Here is a 20,250-nt window from a genome sequence, read left to right as displayed (position 1 = left end):
TCTCAGGAGTTGGGAGGGAACCGTCACCCGTGCAGCTGGGGACAGTGGTGCCAGGCAGAGGCCCCAGCACAGACCCTGGGCACCCTTCCCCAGATTCTAACTGGAAGGTGCTCTGTGTCCCCGTGGGAACAGGACTCCCAGATTCGACTCATTTGCAGGTAATCGTGTCCCAGGAAGTGCTACAGAAATCCGCTTTTTAGAAGGGACAGGAAACCATCTCACTCTGAGAGTGTCACTTTGCTAACCTGAAAGAAGTGAGGGAACTAATCTCAAAAACTTCACTGAAAAAGAAGTCGGGGCTGGGTTGTGGCTCAGTGGGAGAGCGCTTGCCTAGCGCAGATGAGGCATTGGGTTCGATCCTCAGCACCACATAAAAATAAACAAGGAAAGAGAAGAAACTGACACTGTGGTTTTTCACAGATTTGAAGGGGGAGAGAAGGTATAAAAAAAGTTATTTAAAAAATTTACAATAGCCTAAAAAAAAAATACTTAGGAATCAACCTAACTAAAGAAGTGAAAGACCTCTTCGACGAAAACTATAGAATGTTAAAGAAAGAAAGAAGAACTTAAAAGATAGAAAGATCTACCTTGCTCTTGGATAGGCAGAATTTATATTGTCAAAATGACCATACTACCAAAAGTATTATATAGATTTAATGCAATTCCAATCAAAATCTCAATGACATTCCTCAGAAATAGAAAAAGTAGTCATGACATTCATCTGGAAAAATAAGAGACCCAGAATACCTAAAGCAATCCTTAGCAGGAAGAGTTAAGCAGGTGACATCACTATACCAGACCTTAAACTATCCTACAGAGCAACAGTAACAAAAACAGCATGGCATTGGCATCTAAATAGACCTGCAGACTAGTGGTACAGAACAGAGGACACAGAGATTAACCCACATAATTACAGTTATCGTATATTAGACAAAGGCAAAAACACACACTGGAGAAAAGATAGCCTCTTCAACAAATGGTGCTGGGAAAACTGGAAATCAACATGCATCAAAATGAAATTAAACCCCTGTCTCTCACCATGCACAAAACTCAACTCAAAGAGGATCAAGGCCTAGGAATTAAACCAGAGACACTGTGCCTATTAGAAGAAAAAGTAGGCCATCATGTCGGATTAGGATTCAACTTCCTTAATAAGATTCCTATAGTACAAGAATTAAAATCAAGAATCTATAAATGGGATAGATTCAAACTAAAAAGCTTCTTCTCAGCAAAAGAAACAATCAGTGTGGTGAATAGAGAGCCTACATTTTGGGAGTAAATCTTTACCTCTCATACATCAGATAGAGCACTAATCTCTAGGATATTTAAAGAACTCAAAAAGATAAACACCAAAAAAAACCACAAATAACCCAATCAATAAATGGGCCAACGAAGTGAACAGACACTTCTCAGAAGAGGATATACAATCAATCAACAAACGTATGAAAAAATGCTCATCATCTCTAGCAATTAGAGAAATGCAAATCAAAACTACTCTAAGATTTCATCTCACTCCAGTCAGAATGGCAGCCATTATGAAGACAAACAACAATAAGTGTTGGTGAGGATGTGGGGAAAGGCACACTCATACATTGCTGGTGGGACTGCAAATTGGTGCAGCCCATATGGAAAGCAGCATGGAGATTCCTTGGAAAACCAAGAAAGGAACCACCATATGACCCAGCTATCCCACTCTTTGGTGTATACCCAAAAGACTTAAAAACAGCATACTACAGGGACACAGCCACATCAATGTTTAAAGCAGCTCAATTCACAATAGCTAAACTGTGGAGCCAACCTAGATGCCCTTCAGATGAATGGATAAAGAAAATGGAATATTATTCAGCATTAAAAGAGAATAAAATCATGGCATTTGCAGGTAAATGGATGGAGTTGGAGAATATAATGCTAAGTGAAGTTAGCCAATCCCAAAAAACCAAATGCTGAGTGTTTTCTCTGATGTAAGGAGGCTGACTCATAATGGAGTTGGGGGGGATATGGGAGGATCAGACGAACTCTAGATAGGAAAAAGGGGTGGGAGGAGAAGGGAGGGGGATAGGGCTAGAAAAGATGGTGGAATGAGATGGACTTCATTACCCTTCCATGTATGAATACACGAATGGTGTGAATATACTTTGTACAATCCGAGATATGAAAAATTGTGCTCTATATGTATAATATGAACTTCAATGCATTCTGTGTCATATATGACAAATTAGAATTTTAAAAAAAGAAGACTTAAAAACAGCACACTACAGGGAAAACGCCCAGGTGTGAGTGACGCCCACCTGCCCCCCACCCCACACCCCAGCATAGGTCAGGCTGTGTGTGCACCTGGCTTCATGAACCGAGCAGGACAGTCTGGAGCACTTGAGCTCCATTACCCAGGCTGACTGCCCAGGCCTCAGATCTGGCTTCTGCACATGGAAATGGAGCTAAGGGGACTTTTTGTGCCCGTGGTACAGGGCTGTCTGGCAATAAAAACTGACTGCCTGGGAAAGCACTTGACCAACTGTCAAATGCAAACGAAGACTGAGCTTGGGTAAAGAGACAATGTAAGGGGGTAGAGCCACCTTCTGTCTAGTGGACTGCAGGAAAGGGCCACAATTCTTTCCAGCTCTTCCCATCAAGAAGGGGCTTTTGCTCCATTCTTGAATCTGGGAATCCAGAGACTTGCTGCAGCCAGCAGAGAGCAGCAGACTTGACCTGTGTGAGCCTGAGCCCCAGGAGATTATCCACACCCCTGCTCTCACTCTTGGAACCCACTGACAGCCTGGGCTAACCTGCACCATCCATCATCCAGCCACCCACCAAGAGCATCCTAAGTGGGTCCAGGCAAAACCAGCTGCACTGGGCCCGGGTCAGCAGCACACGCAGGTACACATGCACACGCACACAATCACAAGTGGCCGTTGTAAGCACTGAGTTCTGGTGGCGGTCTGTTACACACAGTGCTGACTGATGTCTCCCACGAGGTGAGTCACCACGCTAGCTGCCTGCTCAGGAGGAGCACGGCTAGCAGACTGACATCCACGTGTCGAAGAGAGGACACAAGGGCTTCAAGTTCACACTCCCACCAAGCTCTGAGGTCTCCCTTCCCTCCCTGAAGGGCCTTGCCTGCTCTTCTCTAAGCCCAACAGCTCAAAGCCTGGCCCCTCATTCTGCCAGTGGCACCTCGCAGTCCCCTAAGGGCTCATCACCAGCAGAGTTCTGGCTGTAGCCAGAAAGAACCTGAGGGGCAGGGAGAGAGCAAATTCTTTATTTGAAAGTCAGGGAGGGGCTGGCAGAGCACATGTGCGGCATGCTGGAGGCCCCAGGTTCCACCCCAGCACCCAGACAGACAAAGAGGTCCAGGGACATGGGCCCCATGAGGCAAAGTGACCAAGATCAAGTAGCTACAAAGAGGCAGGATCTGATAGTGATACAGAGTTCTGGGTTCTTTTTCGGCTTCTTTTAAAAACTTAAAACTTGCCCTGAATTAAATTTCAGCCTCTCATTCTCAATCTTTTCTCTGATCAGCTGCCTTTAGCCCAGGAGAAAGGGCCTTCCTCTCTCTAGTCCCCTGCCAAAGAAAGCCTGGCTTGTCCATGGGTGGAGGGGAAAGGCCAGGGCAACACTGGGCCTCTCCTACTGTGCTCCCCGGGGCCTGCATCACAGTTCAGAAGATGGCAACAGTCACAAATTTGTCACCCCAGAGCCTCAATGAGGCAAAGCCAGGTGCTCCCAAGCCTGGCTGGCCAGCAGTACCCTTCTCAGCCCTCCTCTGCAGCCACAACATACCACCCAGCGGCTTCCTGCTCTGTCAGGCCCCTTTCACCCCCCCACACACACCCCTCCGCCAGAGCTGATAAAAAGGTACTGTCCAGAATCTCAGCGCACACCTGTAATCCCAGCGGCTTGGGAGGCTAAGGCAGGAGGATTCAAAGCCAGCCTCAGCAAAAGGGAGACCTACGCAACTCAGTGTGACCCTGTCTCTAAATAAAATACAAAATAGGACTGGGGTGTGATTCATGTGATTCAGTGGTACAGTGCCCCTGAGTTGAATCCCCAGTGCCAAAAAAAAAAAAAAAAAAAAAGAATCTTAGGCTGAACAGAGACTTTACTTCTCCCAATTGAAATGAATAGTTTTCACCTTCCAGAATCCTAAATCACATTTATACTAAAGCTCAAGAGAACAGACGCCCTCCTCAGGACAGGGCTGGCCAAAAAACAGCCCTGGGAATGCACACCGTGCCTCTTTGTGGCCGGCAGCTGCTGTGTGACCTGCTGGGGCCTGACGACTCTGCACATCAGCCCTTCCCTGCACTGCCCTGACAGGAAAAGGAGTGCCCAGCCAGATCCCAGCAGGGCAGAGCGAGGGCCGGCAGACCTCCTTTAGGTTTAAGAACACGAAGAGGAGGTTCTTTATGTGACACCAAAACAAAACACCTTCGGATGCTCCTAGGGCCCTGGGGCCGGAGCAGCACCTGTGAGCACAAACTAGCACACAGGCAGCTGGAGGGGCAGTTTGAGGAGAGGCGGTGGAGAGGCTGGCTGACCTTTGGTTAGTGCGGCAGGGGTCATATCAGACATGTCCACCCGGAAGAGCAGGTACTGCTGGGCCTGGATGAGGAGGCCTGGGAAGTCTCTCTCCACCGAGGCAAACTGTTCAATCTTGTTTTTCACAGATGCAAGGACCTGTCAAACACATTAATGATGCTAAATGCCCCACAGTGGATCCGCTCTCGGTTATCCATACGTCTTTCAGGTACAGCTCTCATTATGGGAACTATTATGATATCAGGCATTTGCTCATTTTTAACTGCCTGGGTGTTCTTGGTAGGGCACCCTCAAAACATCAAACTAAATGAAGCTCTGCAGTTTGTCTGGACTAATCTACACAGCTAGCATAACGGAACAGGGAAGGAAAGCAAATGAATTAGGACAGTGGGATTTTTGAATAATGACAGGATTGTGAGAAAAGAAGCCCACAGATCAGCATCCAGAAAATGGGAGGGCACAGACATACCTGATAGAGAGAGCGCACGCTCGGCTGGAAGACCATGTTGGTGTTGAGCAGGAAGGAGCGCAGGAGCGGCTGCGGGTAGCTGGCTAGCTGCGTGATGATCCCAATAAGCAGCAAATTAACATGCAGAGAGTTCTCCAGCATGTTTTCCAGCTTTGACAGGACCACGCTGATGAATGGGCCTACGGGAGGAACACAAGGCTTCAGGGCTGGCTGGCACCTGGGGACATGGCCCTTCACAATGGCGGCACCACTGGAACCACAGCCCCAGACCACCATGGACCACCAGGTGCAAATCCAGATGGGTCACCATATCCAGGCCTTTTCCTCCCTTAAGATCCAAACAGAAGACAAACCACAACCATAAGAAGACAGAAGACTATGCATAGAACTCATCTTTCTGACTCCATTTTAATATTTTGAAAATTATCAAGGGCCTTGAAACAAAATCAGATGAAAAATTTCATTGTCAAAAATTAAAATAAGCTTTCCCACGCTGCTTCTGTATTCTCGAGCTGCCAGTGCTCAAAACGTGACATTAATCCTTTCAGGTGGCTGTGAGTGAACCGCAGGGTGTCACGCAAACATCAGAGCCCAGTTAAAGCTCTGGAAACAAGAAGCCTTTACGGGGGGCTGGGGGCGTGGCTGGGTGTAGACTGCTTGGCTAGATGCACGAGGCCCCACTCTGCAAGACAAGGCAACAGGAACCCTCAGTTGTCGAGAACAGCAAATGCACGTGAAATAATGCCCACCACACAACAGTACTGAACAGGCCTGGGGTGCCCTGAACCCGCGCCCTGAGAGATTCTGCTTCCTCAACTGTCCCAACGTCAAACAACAGGAGAAAGAGGGGTGAACAAAGGCCCGGGGCTGTGACAGGAGTAGCCCTGGCAACACAGAAGCCACTCCCAACTCTCAGTTGAGGAAGAGAAGGCACTCGGTCCTGAGAGAGGGTCTGGTGGGTCACACATCTTATAAAAGAAAATCCACACGACTACAAAAGCAGCTCATTAAAAAAAAAAAAAAAAAAAAAGTGGCAAAAAAAGAGCTCCTTTTTCTTTGGGTCACTAAAAAATTAATATGCTTTATGTCTGAGTTCACTGAAGGCCCAGGGAAAACAAGGAATAAATAAATAAGCCTGGCATTAATAAAAATTACGTAAGCATGTTTTAAATTTTTACCATAAAAATGTTCCATTAAGCAAAATCAATGAGACTTTTGTATTTCCCCCAGTGGAGCTATTGATGATGCCACAAAGCCGTGGCATATTTACAGCCAAAGCACAGGCCCCTTGATAAATAAACGCGCCTTATGAAGACTTCACCACCATTAATGCAAATTTAACAAAAACACTCTTCATCACAAGATGCTTCACTCGGAAGCCCTGGTAGGGTATGAGAGCAAAACCCTTGGCAAGGGAACAAGGTCAGCCCCAAGAGACGGGAATACCAGGCCAGGCACCATGGCACACCTCTGTAATCCCAGCAACTCTGGAGGCTGAGCCAGGAGGTTCGCAAGTCCGGGGACAGCCTGGGCAACTTATGGAGATTTTCATGTCTTGAAATAAAAAGTAAAAGGGCTGGGGATGTAACTTGGATGTAGAGCAAGGATTAATCTTCAGCACAGAAGGGAAGGGGGAAGGGAGGGGAGGGGGAGAGGGGAGAGACTCTACAGGGGAATGACGGGTGACTCCATACTCCTGTCTGGAGAAATGTCCACAGTCTCTCAAGAGAGTCTCAAAAGCCAGAGGAGGTGCCTTCCTCGCACGTGTCCTGCCAAGCAGCCTCTCTTCTCCATCCCTGGACGGGGGCAGACTCCTCAGCCACTTTCCGTGGCAGAGGGAGTAGATGGGCCAGGGGGTGGAAGAGCCCCTGGAGAAGCCTACACATCACCACCGGGTGGTCTGCCCAGCGCAGGAGCCCCCCGGCACCCAGTGTGAAGGCTACCAGTGACCTTCCCATCAAGAACCACAGAAACGTCAGCGGGGGCTTCTCGGAAGGCACGCCAGCCGGATTTTGGCTTTGCGGGTGGATCTCCAGGGGGAGGCTGCTGCCCTCAACCCCCAACTCTGGACCATGTCTCCCCACCCATCTCGCCTGCCCCCCTGCAGTCTCTGGCTGGGTATCTCTCTCTGTCCAGGTGTGCAAAAACGAGTCAGTGAGGACCCACTTGGGTGGCAAGAGTCTTCTGTAAACACGTCCCCACTGTGATCTCATGACTGGTCCCAGACTGCCCATGTCCTCATCCAGCCACCATACAGACCTGAAAACTGCTGACCGCCAGTGGCCAGGGGAGACCATCTAGACCATCACTACTACAAGTTGGGGAGACACAGCTTGAACCCCACAAACGGGGAAAGTAAGTCTGTAACAGTATCTCATCTGAGTGGCAGATTTGGGCAAGGCCAGAGGATGGCCACACAACCCACCACCAACGCTGAGGTCCACTCATGGACAGCAGAGGCAATGCAGTGCCTGAGGGACAGCAAAGCACAGACCCCACGGACCCTGTCAAACCCTACTTTATTCTTAGTTGCTAGCACTTTTTTTAAAACTGGGAAACTGGTCGTCAGCTGAGATCAGCAGACAGAGCCACGTCTCGGAAAGCCACAGGTGTGCGTGGGGAGGGAGCGGCCGCTGCTTTCCCTGTTCTCCTAGGAGGACAGGTAAGCTCCCGCCTCCCGGGGTCTGGCTCCTGAACAAACCACAAAGGCTCCACAAAGGCTCCGGTGTTAAAGGCCTGGTCCCCAGACTGTGACACTACTGGGAGGTGGAGCCATTAGAAGGCTCACCTTAGAGGGAGAAAGTCAGGTCACTGGAACATGCCCTTGAAGGGGAAATGGGGACCTTGGCCCTACTCCGGGCCACCATGAGGCAAGCAGTTTCCTCCCCAGTGAGCTCCCTGCCATAATGTGCTGCCTTCCCAAAAGCCCAAAAAGCAATGGGGCCAAGCAACTATGGACTGAAACCTCTAAAACTGTGAGCCAAAATAAACCTTTCCTTCTTATAAGTTGATTGTCTCAGGTATTTTATCACAGTAACAGTTAACAAACCACCATAAAATATTTAATTTGTCAGAATGACTAAGACAATTTCCATTGCCTATCCCTGTCATTCAGTTCTCTTCCCTCAAGTGTCCTCATCCTGTGCCTCCATCGATTCTGCTCCTTCTGCATTTCCCAAATCAAAGAATGGAGCTGCCATTAGCTCTATTCTCAGCTCTGCAAATTCTAGCTTGGAAACATCTGAACGTAGACCTACACACACACACACACACACACACACACACACACATACACCACCGTGCCAGCTCTGCCTTAGGTCAGAGTTTCATCATTTCTTGTCTGAATTCTAGCAACAAATTTTCTATTTTAATAGAGATTAAAATTATCTTTAAAGTGATCATTACATACTATATATAATGGTATAAGGGTATTAAAAAAAAGGCCACCTTCATGGAGGAAACCCCTGTCCCTGTACCCTGTTAACAGATTTTAGTATATCCTTCCAGAAATGTTTTATGTATATAATAAAATAATAACAGCTGAATCATTGAAAACATTTATTAGGTACCCCCTGTGTGCCAGCCAGTGTTCCCAGGCACTTAATACAACCACCCTAGGAAGCATATTTATTATTTATTCCATTTAAAGATAACGCAGAATGCTGAGTGCACTCAGTTAGTAAACAATGGAACCAGAGTTTTAACCCATCTGCGGCCAGCGCTCTTCACCAGCACGCTCTCGCCTCCCAGGTGGACAGCGTGTCCCCCCTCCCTCTTCCAGCATGTTTTTCAAACCAGTGGCAGCACTCTGTGCGCTGTCAGGAGCTTGCTTTCCCATTAAGGACACGTCCTGGGGACCACGGGACCAGCACACACACAGCTGTCTCATTCTTCTCAGGGCCACCGACTATTGGATAGCTAAGGGAGTCGCGTCGATAAGCCAATCCCCTGCTGGTGGGCATCAGGGTTGCTTCAGGCTTTTTCGATTGTAAACAATGCTGCGGTGAACATCCACGTAGACACCTCTTGGTGCCCAAGTGTGGCTACAGCCTTGGAAATGTTCCTAGAAACAGTTGCCAGGTCACAGCAGTGGTGACTCCTGAACTCTGACACAAGGACACAGTCTTTCACTGCTCTTCCTGGCACAAACCTGTCCCCACCCTACGGCTCTCTCCACAGGCCTGCCAGGCTGGCTTGATCCTCACGGCCCTTCCTGGCTTCAGCACTTCAAGGGCTTCTTGGTGCAGGGCACCAGTTCCCCTCTTCAGCTTGGCGCAAAGACCCCCAGGCTTCCTCTCCCACTTCTCTGCCCTGGGACCCCTGCTGTCACACAGGCTCCTCTGCAGCCCTCCTTTCCTCATCTGTTTCGCCTGGGCTTCCTTCACTCCGCAGCCCTCCTGGGGAAGCCCTCCCACTGCCCCTCAGAGGACAACCAAGTGCATCCTCACTAGGAGAGCACAGGCCTTCCCCGGCTCTCCTCTCCAAGACTGGATTTTTTCCGTTTTGTGTCCATAGCTCCTAAGTATATAGAACCTGCCAAATATTATGGTATCAATAAAAGATTGCTGAATACATAACAAATAAAATTAGATAAATGGAATGCTGTAGTTTTGTTGGGAAGTGAATTCATTTCAGTGGAAACTGGGACTCCCTGGAGAGAGGGGAGTTAACCCTAATGCTACAGAACACATTTGGAAGTTTGAAAACAAAGCTCTCATATGGAGAGAAGGGGGAGTGTTTTCTGAAGCTGTGTCCGAAGGAGAAAAAGGCACAGTTTTAGTTATATTGACCTAGATGTGAAAAACACCATGTTTTCTCAGTTCTTAGGTGCATCATATGTAAAGTGCTGACAAATTTAACAAGTGTTGTATTAGCTTTCTCTCCTAAGCTGGGCTTTGCTTAAGCATCTCCCAGGGATGATGCTCTGAAAGGCTGGCATTCTGAAGAACAGCACTTAGAACCAACGAGGAACCTGATGTCCCACGAAAAGGCCACAGAACTAGGCTGGGATTTCTTGGTGGGCGAGAGTGGATGGGACAGGCCTCCAGTGAGACTGGGAGGTGGAAGCTTAACTTCTGTCCTTTCCCTCAAGCTGAGATCTCTGGCTCCCTCCCTTCCTCTTATCAACTAGGAAACCTGAGATGATCTAATCCTTTTTACTAATGATTGACTGATTGAATTTTAATTAAAACTTGTTCACACTGAAACGTTATCTCAGCTAGAACCTCCAGCCTTATAATTGTGGAATTAGAAGCTTTCTCCTTGTTTAAATAAACCTTCAGGCATCAGTAAACAGATGAATAAACATTGGGGGAGGAGACAAGAAGAGCCCCTTAAAATTGCATTAAGCCTACTTGGCTGGACCAGAGGGCAATCTGCTGCTGTCATCCATCTCAGGGGACCCTGGAGTAGGTGAAGCACAGCCCCACACCCCCCCACCCCCCCACCCCCACCTCCTCACTGCTGGGAAGGAAAAGCATCAGCTGAGATTTCAGGGCCACCTTCAGGCACAGTAATAATGCTCCCCACTCCAGGAATGCAGCCAGTCTTCACAGGGCCAAAGGGAGGGCCCAGGGATGCCAGGTCTCAGGGGAATCCAAGGCCACAGGGCTGATAAGAGGCTATAGCCAGGACCCACCCACAGGCCTGACTCCAAGGCCACTGCTCTGTGACACTATCTTCTTCCAGCACGACTCCTTGCTACCAAACAACATTTGGGGTCCCACTCCAGCCTCCCCTGAGTATAATGGACCCTTCTCACCTGTAGAAATTCCCTTGGCACCACCATTTGCAAGTTCAGATTTTATTGCCTAATAATTAGTGACATTTTCCATCCTAATTCCTCACCCCATGCACTCATCTGCTTCCCATCCTGTCCCTTTTGCCTGGCAGGTGACGTCTGCCAGTTGCTGGCAGCGTATCACCCAGCAGATGAGCAACGGGTGCCTACGGGTCTGCTCTCCATCTTAGGGTGAAGACCTGCAGTATCTGAATGGACTCCCAAAGGTACAACCCACTTCCCATGACCTCTGATGTGAGTGCACAGCTTCTGTCACTCAGAAATGTTCTGGCACCTTCTGCATGCTGGGGACAGAGCAGAACAGACACTCCGGTGGGTGAGGGTAGGTTTTGAAAAGACAACTATAAACAAGTGCCAAGGAGAACTATATATTAGACTAAAGGAACTGGTTTACTGAATACTAAGGCTGGGTTCCCCTGTGGCTTAGTCAGTCCTATTACTTTATCACAGACTCATCAGAGGAAGTAAAATTTAACCCCTAACTTGCTAAATGAACAAGACAATCATTCTAAGAATGACAAAATAAAACTAGGAGCTCCCCTCTGCTCTTTACAACAATATTTTCACTCCTCTGTTAGGCAGATGGATAACGCTGCTCACCTTCACCTACCTCACTTTCCTGTTCCAAAATGCACAAGGATTCTCAAAAGCTGAAACCACAAAGCAATTTAAGATGGTCACCTGTGAACGGGGTGCTCTGAGTCCTCACGGCTTGGGGCCTGGCACAGGTGGTCTCCTCTCTCAACCCAAATGGGGAGCGCACAGGCTGGGAAGGAGGTTCGGCCATGAAAGAGTCGAAGTCCTCCTCGTCCTCCTCGAGGTCCTTCTCCGGCTCTTCCTCCTCCTCCCCCTTTTCTCCTTGGCCCTCCTCTCCCCTTCCTTCATGCCCCTTTGTGAGAAGCAAGGGGTCGGGCGCGGCTCCATCAGGCTGGTCCATCAGGCTCTGGGGGCCCGAGTCCAGCTCCCTGATGATCTGGTCGTAGTGGGCCATGAAATCCTCGCTCCCGGGGCTGACCTCGGCCGGGTCGGGGCTGTGCTCGGCCTCGGGGGCCGGGGCTGCTGACCCCGAGTCCGACTCCGGGGCGACTTCAGGCTGGCTCTCTTGCTCTGGCTCCTTGGACGCGTCTGGCAGGGGGTCAGCGCTGTCCCTCGGCTCTTCCTCCTCTGCATCGGGCTGGGGGCCGGGCAGGGGGCCGTTGTTCACTGGGGGCGGCTGCGCCTCGGGCTGGGCCTGGGCTGGGGGCCCCGCGGGCTGCTGCTGCGACCCCGCGGCGTCCTCGGCGTCCTTCTGGGCACAGAGCCGGTACACCATCACGTCGTCCTGGAAGTCCGACTCCTCGATGTAGGGGCCTCTGAAGAGCTGGATGGCGTTCCGCTTCATCTCCTGGATGTGTTTCGGGGGGTCGACGGGGGCTGGGGGGCCGGAAGTCTCCGCCTCGTCGTAAGGCCCCGGGGAGCCCACGTCAGCCCCCGAGGAGATGCCCGTGTCGTAGCTGTCGTCCCACTCCAGCTCCGTCTGGCCCCTGTCCTTGGCTGCGGCCAGCTGGGGCCCCCCTGCCCCGAGGTGGGCGGCCGGGCAGGCGCTCTCCTCGGCCGCGCTCTGCAGGAAGGTGTCGGGGTCCGGGGAGTCCCCGTCGTAGAGCGCCGACCAGACGCGGCAGTCCCGCATGCAGCGCAGGATGTTGGCATGGGCCTCCCACAGGTACTGCAGGTAGCTGACGTCCAGGGCTTTGCCGTACTCCACGATGCAGGCCGCGGGCGCAGGGGCGGGCAGGGGATGCTCCCCGGGCCCTGCAAGAGAGCAGACAGCCGTCAGGACCAGAGCCGGGCCAGGGTGGCAGGAGGGGTGGGCCCACTCAGGCCAAGCCGGTCACCGGCCACTCTAGGTCTGGAGATCTCTGACCAAATGGTTTTGGATTAAAAAAAAAAAAAAATGTCTAGATTTGAAGAAAGACAGACAATGACAGAGAATCTACTCTCTGAGAAGACAGAAATGGCCAGTAGGGTACTGGCGGTAGCCATCCAAAAACTTATTTGACACCAGTCATTAGAGAAGTAAGAAGGCTAATCAGGGCCGCCTCTAGGTTGAGAGGATTACCTGGTGCACCTAATGGTACCTCCTATAGACTGGGTAATAACTGGTGAGTTTTCTACTTTGACTCTAAAAGTGAAAGGAATAACCCATAGATTAAAGGTAACCCAAAAATTTGGGAACTGGGTTTTCTGTAAAGAAACCCTGGATTTTAACTCATTCTACCTTCCTGGGGACTTTGGGGATATGGAAATATACCATATGGTCTCTTTAAGTCAAGTCACACTCACTGGCCCGTCATTTTAAACTGGGAATTCTATCTTACCACATGACCACTTTTGATGTTACCAGTTCCAACCTAATTACTGAGTCAGTTGTGAAAACATCTGCAATAAAGTGTCCATTTTCCCTTGAAAGGAGAAAAAGAAAGACAAGGGAAAACATATTCTACCATGTCTTCACCATCCAGATGCTGCAGTTCTTTATGACTGCTGTGGAAAGTTAGTCCTCTCAACAATCCAACATGGTGGAGGTTACTTTCCCCACTTACAGCTGGAGAAGTTGAGACTCCGAGATAGAGATAGAAACACACTCCCCTAACTGCTCCAGGGCCACCATCCAAGCACAGGCAGCCCCACCCCAACCCCCATTCTTCCTTCAATGCCACACTTTGCAAGCCTCTCCCCCCACCTCCCACAAAGATCTGAATCTCTACCAGACTGGGTGAAGATTGAGCCTTTATGAGTACATATTTACAGGTTGTTAAGGTAGAAATAATTCATTTGTACAGCTCTACTGCCAAAAGGATGGTGTTTATCTCTTAAACCTTAAGTAAGAGTACATCAAGGGGCTGGGGCTGTAGCTCAGTGGCAGACGCTTGCCTGCATGTGTGAGCCATTGGGTTCGATCCTTGGCACCACATAAAAATAAACAAAATAAAGGCATGGTGTCCATCTACAACTACAAAACAAAATTTAAAAATACATCAAAAACTGCCACCAGCTATATTTACTGAGCACTTACTACATGCCAGTCTTTTAAGAGTTACTTTAAGTGTCTTAACTCACCTGTCCTTGGAATGACCCTTCAGGGGAGGTTCTATTTCACAGATAAGGAAAAAGGCTTGGAAGCATTCAGTGATTTGCCCCAAAAAAGTGGTAGAGCCAAGACTCAGAATTCTACCTGTGAACCACTGCCCAGTCATTACATTAGCTAACTAAATAGGTGTGTGATCCACCCATTAGAGCGTTCATCTGGTGTTCATCTGGCCACAAGAAGGGCAACTTAAAACAGAGGCCAGGGACAACTGCCAAGGTGACGACCTGGTGCTTCAGTGAACACTGTTTACCAGGTGTCCGTACCCTTGTGAGCCAGAGAAGGAGCCAACCAGTCACTCACGAAGGAGCAGGATGTGCAAAACCAAGGGATATGGAATCAGAGTCTACCAGCTAACCTTGAACAAGTCAAGTCCTCTCTGAGTTTGTTCTTCATCTATAAAACAGGAACACTGCCTTCTCCAAAGCAGCAAATGGGATCACACACAATCACATGTTTAATCTGAATTTTGAGTTATGCGGCAAGTTGAGCCACAATATCATTCTTGGAACAACTTGCATAGTAAATTTTTTAAAAAGACATCAATTTTTAAATATGTTTTTAAGAATAACTTTGGAATGAGAAAAAATAAGATATCCACACTATTGTGCCTTACAGAAAAATATATTTAAGATACAGCCACATAAATTGTTGATTTCTATGTATGCACTATATCTTGATTTAAAGACCAAGAATCAGTAAGACAACCTTAATTCCTAAAAACTGCACTTACATCAAATACTTGGATACTTTCTTGGTCAAGAAGCTCAGTTTTTAAACAGATGTCACCTAAGAGGACTGTGGCTGGGTGGACAGAACGGCATGATGGGAGGGGATATCAGAACACTGGCTGCAAACACTTAAGTCACCTCCAGGACTGGATCATTTCCTAGTGGTCACAGGACAGGCAGAATGATCCTGAACTCAGCCGTGTGACCATTAGAGATACACAAATATTTGTCCCCTTGTTACCAGCTGCTGCCAGAGGACCAAGGTTAATAGAGGTGGCCATTTAAATTTAACTGGTACAAAGTGAACTGCAGATGACAAACAGGACATGAGTCTTAAGACTCCTGTGGGGGAGAGCATCTAGGAGAGTCCCTCACTTGTCCGTCAGATTAATCAGACAGAGCTGACACCACAAACTGCAAGTTTTATAATAAGATATATATTTAGGGGGTGGGTGCCTGGGATTGAACTCAGGGGCACTTTACCACTGACCTACCATCCCCAGCCCTTTTTATTTTTTTTGTTTTGAGACAGGGTCTGGCTGAAGTTGCCAAGGCTGGCCTAGAACTTACAGTCCTCCTTCCTCGGCCTCCCAAGTGACTGGGATGGGTGTGCGCCACGGCGCCCAGAGATGAGGAGACACAATTGACAAACAAGTGGGACACTGTGGGGTTCAGACGAGGGCTAGCTCCACCCTCATGACAGCCGTGGCCACACCTGTGACCCTCATTTTGTTGTAGATATCACATTTGGACTTTGCCACAAGAAGGGCCACTTAAAACAGGGGCCAGGGACAACTGCCAAGGTGACGCCCCGGTGCTTCAGTGAACACTGATGACCAAGCGTCCGTACCCTTGTGAGGCAGAGAAGGAGCCAACTAGTGACTCATGAAGAAACAGGACTCTGTGTTACTCCCCCTGCCTGAGGCCCCAGGCCCCAGGCCCCAGGAGAGATGGAACAAGGCATCCTGGGTTAAAGATTGTCACTAGTGAGTTCCTACCTGAGCCATCATGCATCCACTTTGACCACAGAATATAATCCCTCTCTTGGTTCCCAAGCGTCAGTGTGATCCCGCTGGCGCAGCAGACAGGGGTCAAGGCGAGAAGCTTGGCCGCAGACACGGAGTAGCAGTCTCTTTCCTTCACGGCCCACCTCTGACTGAGCATCATGTGATTGCAGGGGATCAGATACCTGGAAAGACAGACAGAGCTGCAACAGTCCCTGCGATGCCCTGGACCCTGCTGGGACTGGGTCCCAAAGCACCGTCAGCCCTGGTGATGGCAGCCAGGATTTGTCCTCTCCCCACCCCCACCAGCCACCAGGGCTCGCCCACCCCCTGTCCAGGCTGCTCCTCCCGACAGAACCGCCCCTCGCAGGGCATCACAGGCCTTCCCAACTTGACCTCCATGAGCTTTCTCCTTGCCCCTGGCCTCTGCACCACCCGAAATTCCCCTGGAGTGTCCTTCTCCTTTCTCTGCCTGACAAATGCCGTGTCACCCTGCAAAGTCCAGCTCCAGGGCCACCCACCCTGAGAAGGCTCCCGGCTCTCTACTCCAGGACGGAGCCGCCCGCTCCCTTCCCTCTGTCGCCCGGTCCACGAGTGCTTCAGGCCTGACTCTTCAACATGATTCACTGCCAGAGGAAGGACCCGCTTCAGCCGTTTGTCCTGCACTCCTGAAAACTTGGGCTCAGAGCAGGCACTGAATGAAGCTGGCCAGCAACCGCGCTGTGTTACGGTTTGGATGTGAGGTGTCCCCCAAAGCTCACGTGGGAGACAAGGCAAGAAGGTCTGGAGGAGAAATCACCTGGTCAGTGAAGTAACCCCTGAGGGGAGCTCTGAGGGTGACTGGAGGCAGGCGGGTGTGGCTGGAGGAGGTGGGCATCGGGCGTGGCTTTGGGGTATGTATTTTGTATTGGCGAGTGGAGCCTCTCTCTTCCTGATCAGCATGTGAGCTGCTTCCCTCTGCCACACTCTTCTGCCAGGATGTCCAGCCTCACTTCACCCTGAGGAATGGAGCCTGCTGTCTGGATTGAGACCCCCCCAAATACACTTTTCCTCCTCTAATATTGTTCTGGTTAGGTCTTTTAGTCACAGTTGTGAAAAAGAAACTAGGTGATCAGGTGACTGAGAGCATCTTAGTGTGGTTATGAACCTGGAGACGACAAACCACGCCATCTTCTCTGACGCACCTGGAGCCACTGGTGGGCTTTGTGCGTAGAAGGAAGGGTGTAAGTGGCTTTCTCGTCACAGGGACAGCCACACTGCTGACTTAAACCGAGATGGAGCACGTGGGATAAAGGACCCAAGGCCAGCCACAGTGTGAGCAGGAGCCAATCCCAGAGCAGCCTGAGCTCTCAGGGGACCCGTCACAGCCTTTCCATGAGCCCGAATGGCTTCTGTTTCTGTGCTGAGCTCTAGAGAAAGAGGCCAACAAGCTGCGACTCAGGTTCCCAACTTAGGATCTGTCCCAGAGCCTGCAGACTTCGAGCTGCCTCCCTCATCCTCTGAAGATCCAAATGAGGAAACAGGAGTTGATATTAATGACCAGTCCACTGCAGAGTCCGAGTCAAGAGGAAGGCGACTGAGTTCCCTTTCACGGTCCTCCTACAGTGAAGGTTTTAGAATGCTTTCCAGGTATGAAGTGACAAATTTGCCACCTAACCCTCAGCTCCTCCAAAAATCAAACCGCTTCTCACAGACTCTAACTTCCTGGGGTAGCTAGGTAAAGGGGTCCTGTCCCCTGTCCCCTGTTCTCTGCCCCACCCCCCACATGTCCACACTGTCACCAAACCACACCCACCCACCAGTCACTTCTGACATGGTGGCATCTATTTCCGTAAGCTCAGTTCCATGAAAGCTAAAAGCCACAAGAACAAAAAGGGCAGATGGAGGAGGACAGCACGGGAGAGGGGGCGGGCCTGTTCTAACCCTTGGCTTCACGGGGACTCATATCTGAGCCCTACGGGAGGAGCACTGTCACAGGCAGAAAACAAAGGAGCCTTCTTCCCAAGGATCTCAGCATATACAGATGCTCAGAGACCAAGAGTGACACAGGGGACAGAGGCATCCTCCCACCTCGGTCTCAACACAGCACAGCTGGGCCCCAGTGGGCACCCCCGGAGGGTGGGCTTCTCTAGGGTGGCAGGAGGGGCCAGGGTACTTGGCAGCACTAACACAAGGGTCAGAGCTGGGGGGAGCACACCGGGGGCCTCTGGACACCAAGGTGGGAGGCAGACCTGTCCGAGACCCATGCTGGCACCCTTGCTTGGGGACCCCAAGAAGCGATGACCAATGTTTGCAGGAGGGCAAGATCTGACAAGAGATGGCAGGCGAGAGCGGAGGAAACCTGTCCTGAGGTTGCTGATGTGAATTCTTCCTTACCACAGGCTGGTGGTATTCAGATTACCCAGGATTCACTGTATCCTTATTTTGGTCATTAATTATTTATGGAATAAACTGCTTCAATGTTTTTATATACTGCAGGAACTCAATGAGTACTTGCAGCTCAAACCAAACATATTTCCTGATTTAAGTTGATATACACAGATTTCTACTGTTTGTTGGAAGTGTTAAAAAAAAAAAGGAACACTGGATCAAAGCTAATAAAGCTATTTATCAGATACCACCAGTCAGTAGCTTGAAATTGTTTTAGAATAAAGTGTTACTAGCAATTTGCAACTTTGCAAATACATGCTTGCAGGAGAAAATAAGAATTTTCTTCTAAATAAATCAATTGAAGGGAGATCCCCTGTCGGTTAAAGAGGAGGTTCTATGAAATTGGAAATAGGGGAGTCCATTCAAATGAATAACCTCCCTAGTATTGAAGGTAGTCATTTCACAGGGTCTTTAAAATGAAGGATCCTCACAGAGGAAGGAACAGACAAACCCTACCCAACCTTCTGTCTTTCCTTCCTTAGAGGGAAAAATTGGGAATGGAATGAATGCTAGAAACTTCTAAAATGTCAAATATCAAAACAAAGTGGCTGTCCATAGCAGAAAGCTCACATAAGCACTTAGCGCAGGTATCTGTCATCACTTTATCTTATTTGTATTTATATTCAGAAAGATGTAAAAGTAGTCAGAGATTAGTTATTGACTTGAACCCATCTCCCATCACAGTAGGGAAAAAAAATGTCCACATTGTCCTCTCGGTTTTCGTTAATTCTCCAACCCTGGGTCTACTTCCTTTGTTCCTGGATATCACTCATTAAAATAAACCATCACTTCTGTCACGAGCCAATGACAAATGGAATGGTGACAAAGCACACATCCTGCTTATTGCTACACTGACGAGAAAAACAAAACAAAGCAGTGACATACAGCAAGGTGAGCAAGGCGCTTCTCCTGAGATGACAGTCACCCCAGACCGCACAGAGGCACAGAGAGAGACGGCCAGGCCGCTGCTCCACTCCTCCTCCCAGGTGCCTGCCTCACTCCTGCCTTCCCCCGCTGCACACCCCAACACTGGGAAGAGGGCAGCATTCCTCAGGTGCACACGCGGCCTCTCTCCAAGCACAACAGCCGCTACGGGAAACTATCGGTGACGTGGTGAACACGGGCATTTCTGGAAGGAAATGCCAACCGGGATATTCAGAAACAGCATTCAGGTGTCTAGCAATTAAATTTTCACCTAAACTGGGGAAGTTCCAGGAATACAGGGGCAAATTTGTCACCTCACTGCTTGTCAGCATTGCCTGTCTGTCCTTGGCCTATCACATGTCACTTCCAAGGAGGTAGGTGACTTCTTGGTTTTCTGCTCACTAAAATATCCTCTCCTGGGGTGTCTTATTTCCACTTGCTTTTCTGATACCTTGTCAAATGAGAGAAACTTGTATCTGTTACGAATGGAATATCACTTTGAAGTGTCAATGTATAAGAGCATTTGAGTTGCAATAGAAAGTGACATAAGGTTATCATTTATTTATCACATAATAAATAACTTCATTAAAAAGCATTCATACAATCTTTACTGCTCTAGGGCCTCTGAGAACTCCGAGTTTGCCATGAACGTTTGAAAGACAGTAATGGTAGCAAAAAAAAAGGATGGGTTATAAATCTATTTTTTTATGTCCTTTAAAGTTTACATGACTAGAAGAATAGAGTTTTCATTGTTCTTGCTTTGGAGACATTCTAAATGAGAGAAGATAACTGCTTTCATGAGTTTAAGGTTAAACTTTCTAAAGAATTCCCTCCCTAAATTTGTATATTTCACAGCACTTTAAAATATTTTCACATGTATCACCACACGTGATTTTCACAACCTTAAGAGGCAGCATATTCCAAAACCAGAACAGGTCAGAGCAAAAGAGCAGTTCAGAGGAAGGAGACCAGGAACAATGGCCTCTTATTTGGGTCTTCTCCCTCTCTCTCTCCATGAATTCCCCCAGCAGTGCAGGAAAATTAGACATACAGGAACGAGGGCTGGAGTCGTGGCTCAGTGGTAGAGCACATGCACTGAGTTCCTTCCTCCACACCACATAAAAATAAATAAATAAAGGTATTATGCCCACATACAACTAAAAAAATATTAAAAGAAATAGAGGAACCATTCAATCAAGACAACCATATCGGGACTGGGCACAGTG

General features: G+C 49.0%; 1 protein-coding gene across 3 annotated transcripts in view; it reads right to left on the bottom strand.

The window, feature by feature from the left end:
- The window catches only part of Fhip1a (FHF complex subunit HOOK interacting protein 1A), a 233,982-nt gene that overhangs the window by 10,015 nt on the left and 203,717 nt on the right, over nucleotides 1-20,250 (bottom strand). For all 3 annotated transcript variants that reach the window (XM_026384753.2, XM_077803090.1, XM_026384755.2), the window contains 4 exons: nucleotides 15,665-15,855; nucleotides 11,490-12,599; nucleotides 5,009-5,187; nucleotides 4,539-4,677 (listed from right to left, as the gene is read on the bottom strand). In XM_026384753.2, coding sequence (XP_026240538.2) covers nucleotides 4,539-4,677; nucleotides 5,009-5,187; nucleotides 11,490-12,599; nucleotides 15,665-15,855 — 1,619 coding nt within the window. The remainder of the gene's footprint in view (nucleotides 1-4,538; nucleotides 4,678-5,008; nucleotides 5,188-11,489; nucleotides 12,600-15,664; nucleotides 15,856-20,250) is intronic.

Source organism: Urocitellus parryii, chromosome 10 (assembly GCF_045843805.1).
Source record: "Urocitellus parryii isolate mUroPar1 chromosome 10, mUroPar1.hap1, whole genome shotgun sequence".
Lineage (NCBI taxonomy): Eukaryota > Metazoa > Chordata > Mammalia > Rodentia > Sciuridae > Urocitellus > Urocitellus parryii.
The sequence above is the reverse complement of the archived record's forward strand: the minus strand, read 5'-3'. Positions and strand labels throughout refer to the sequence as shown.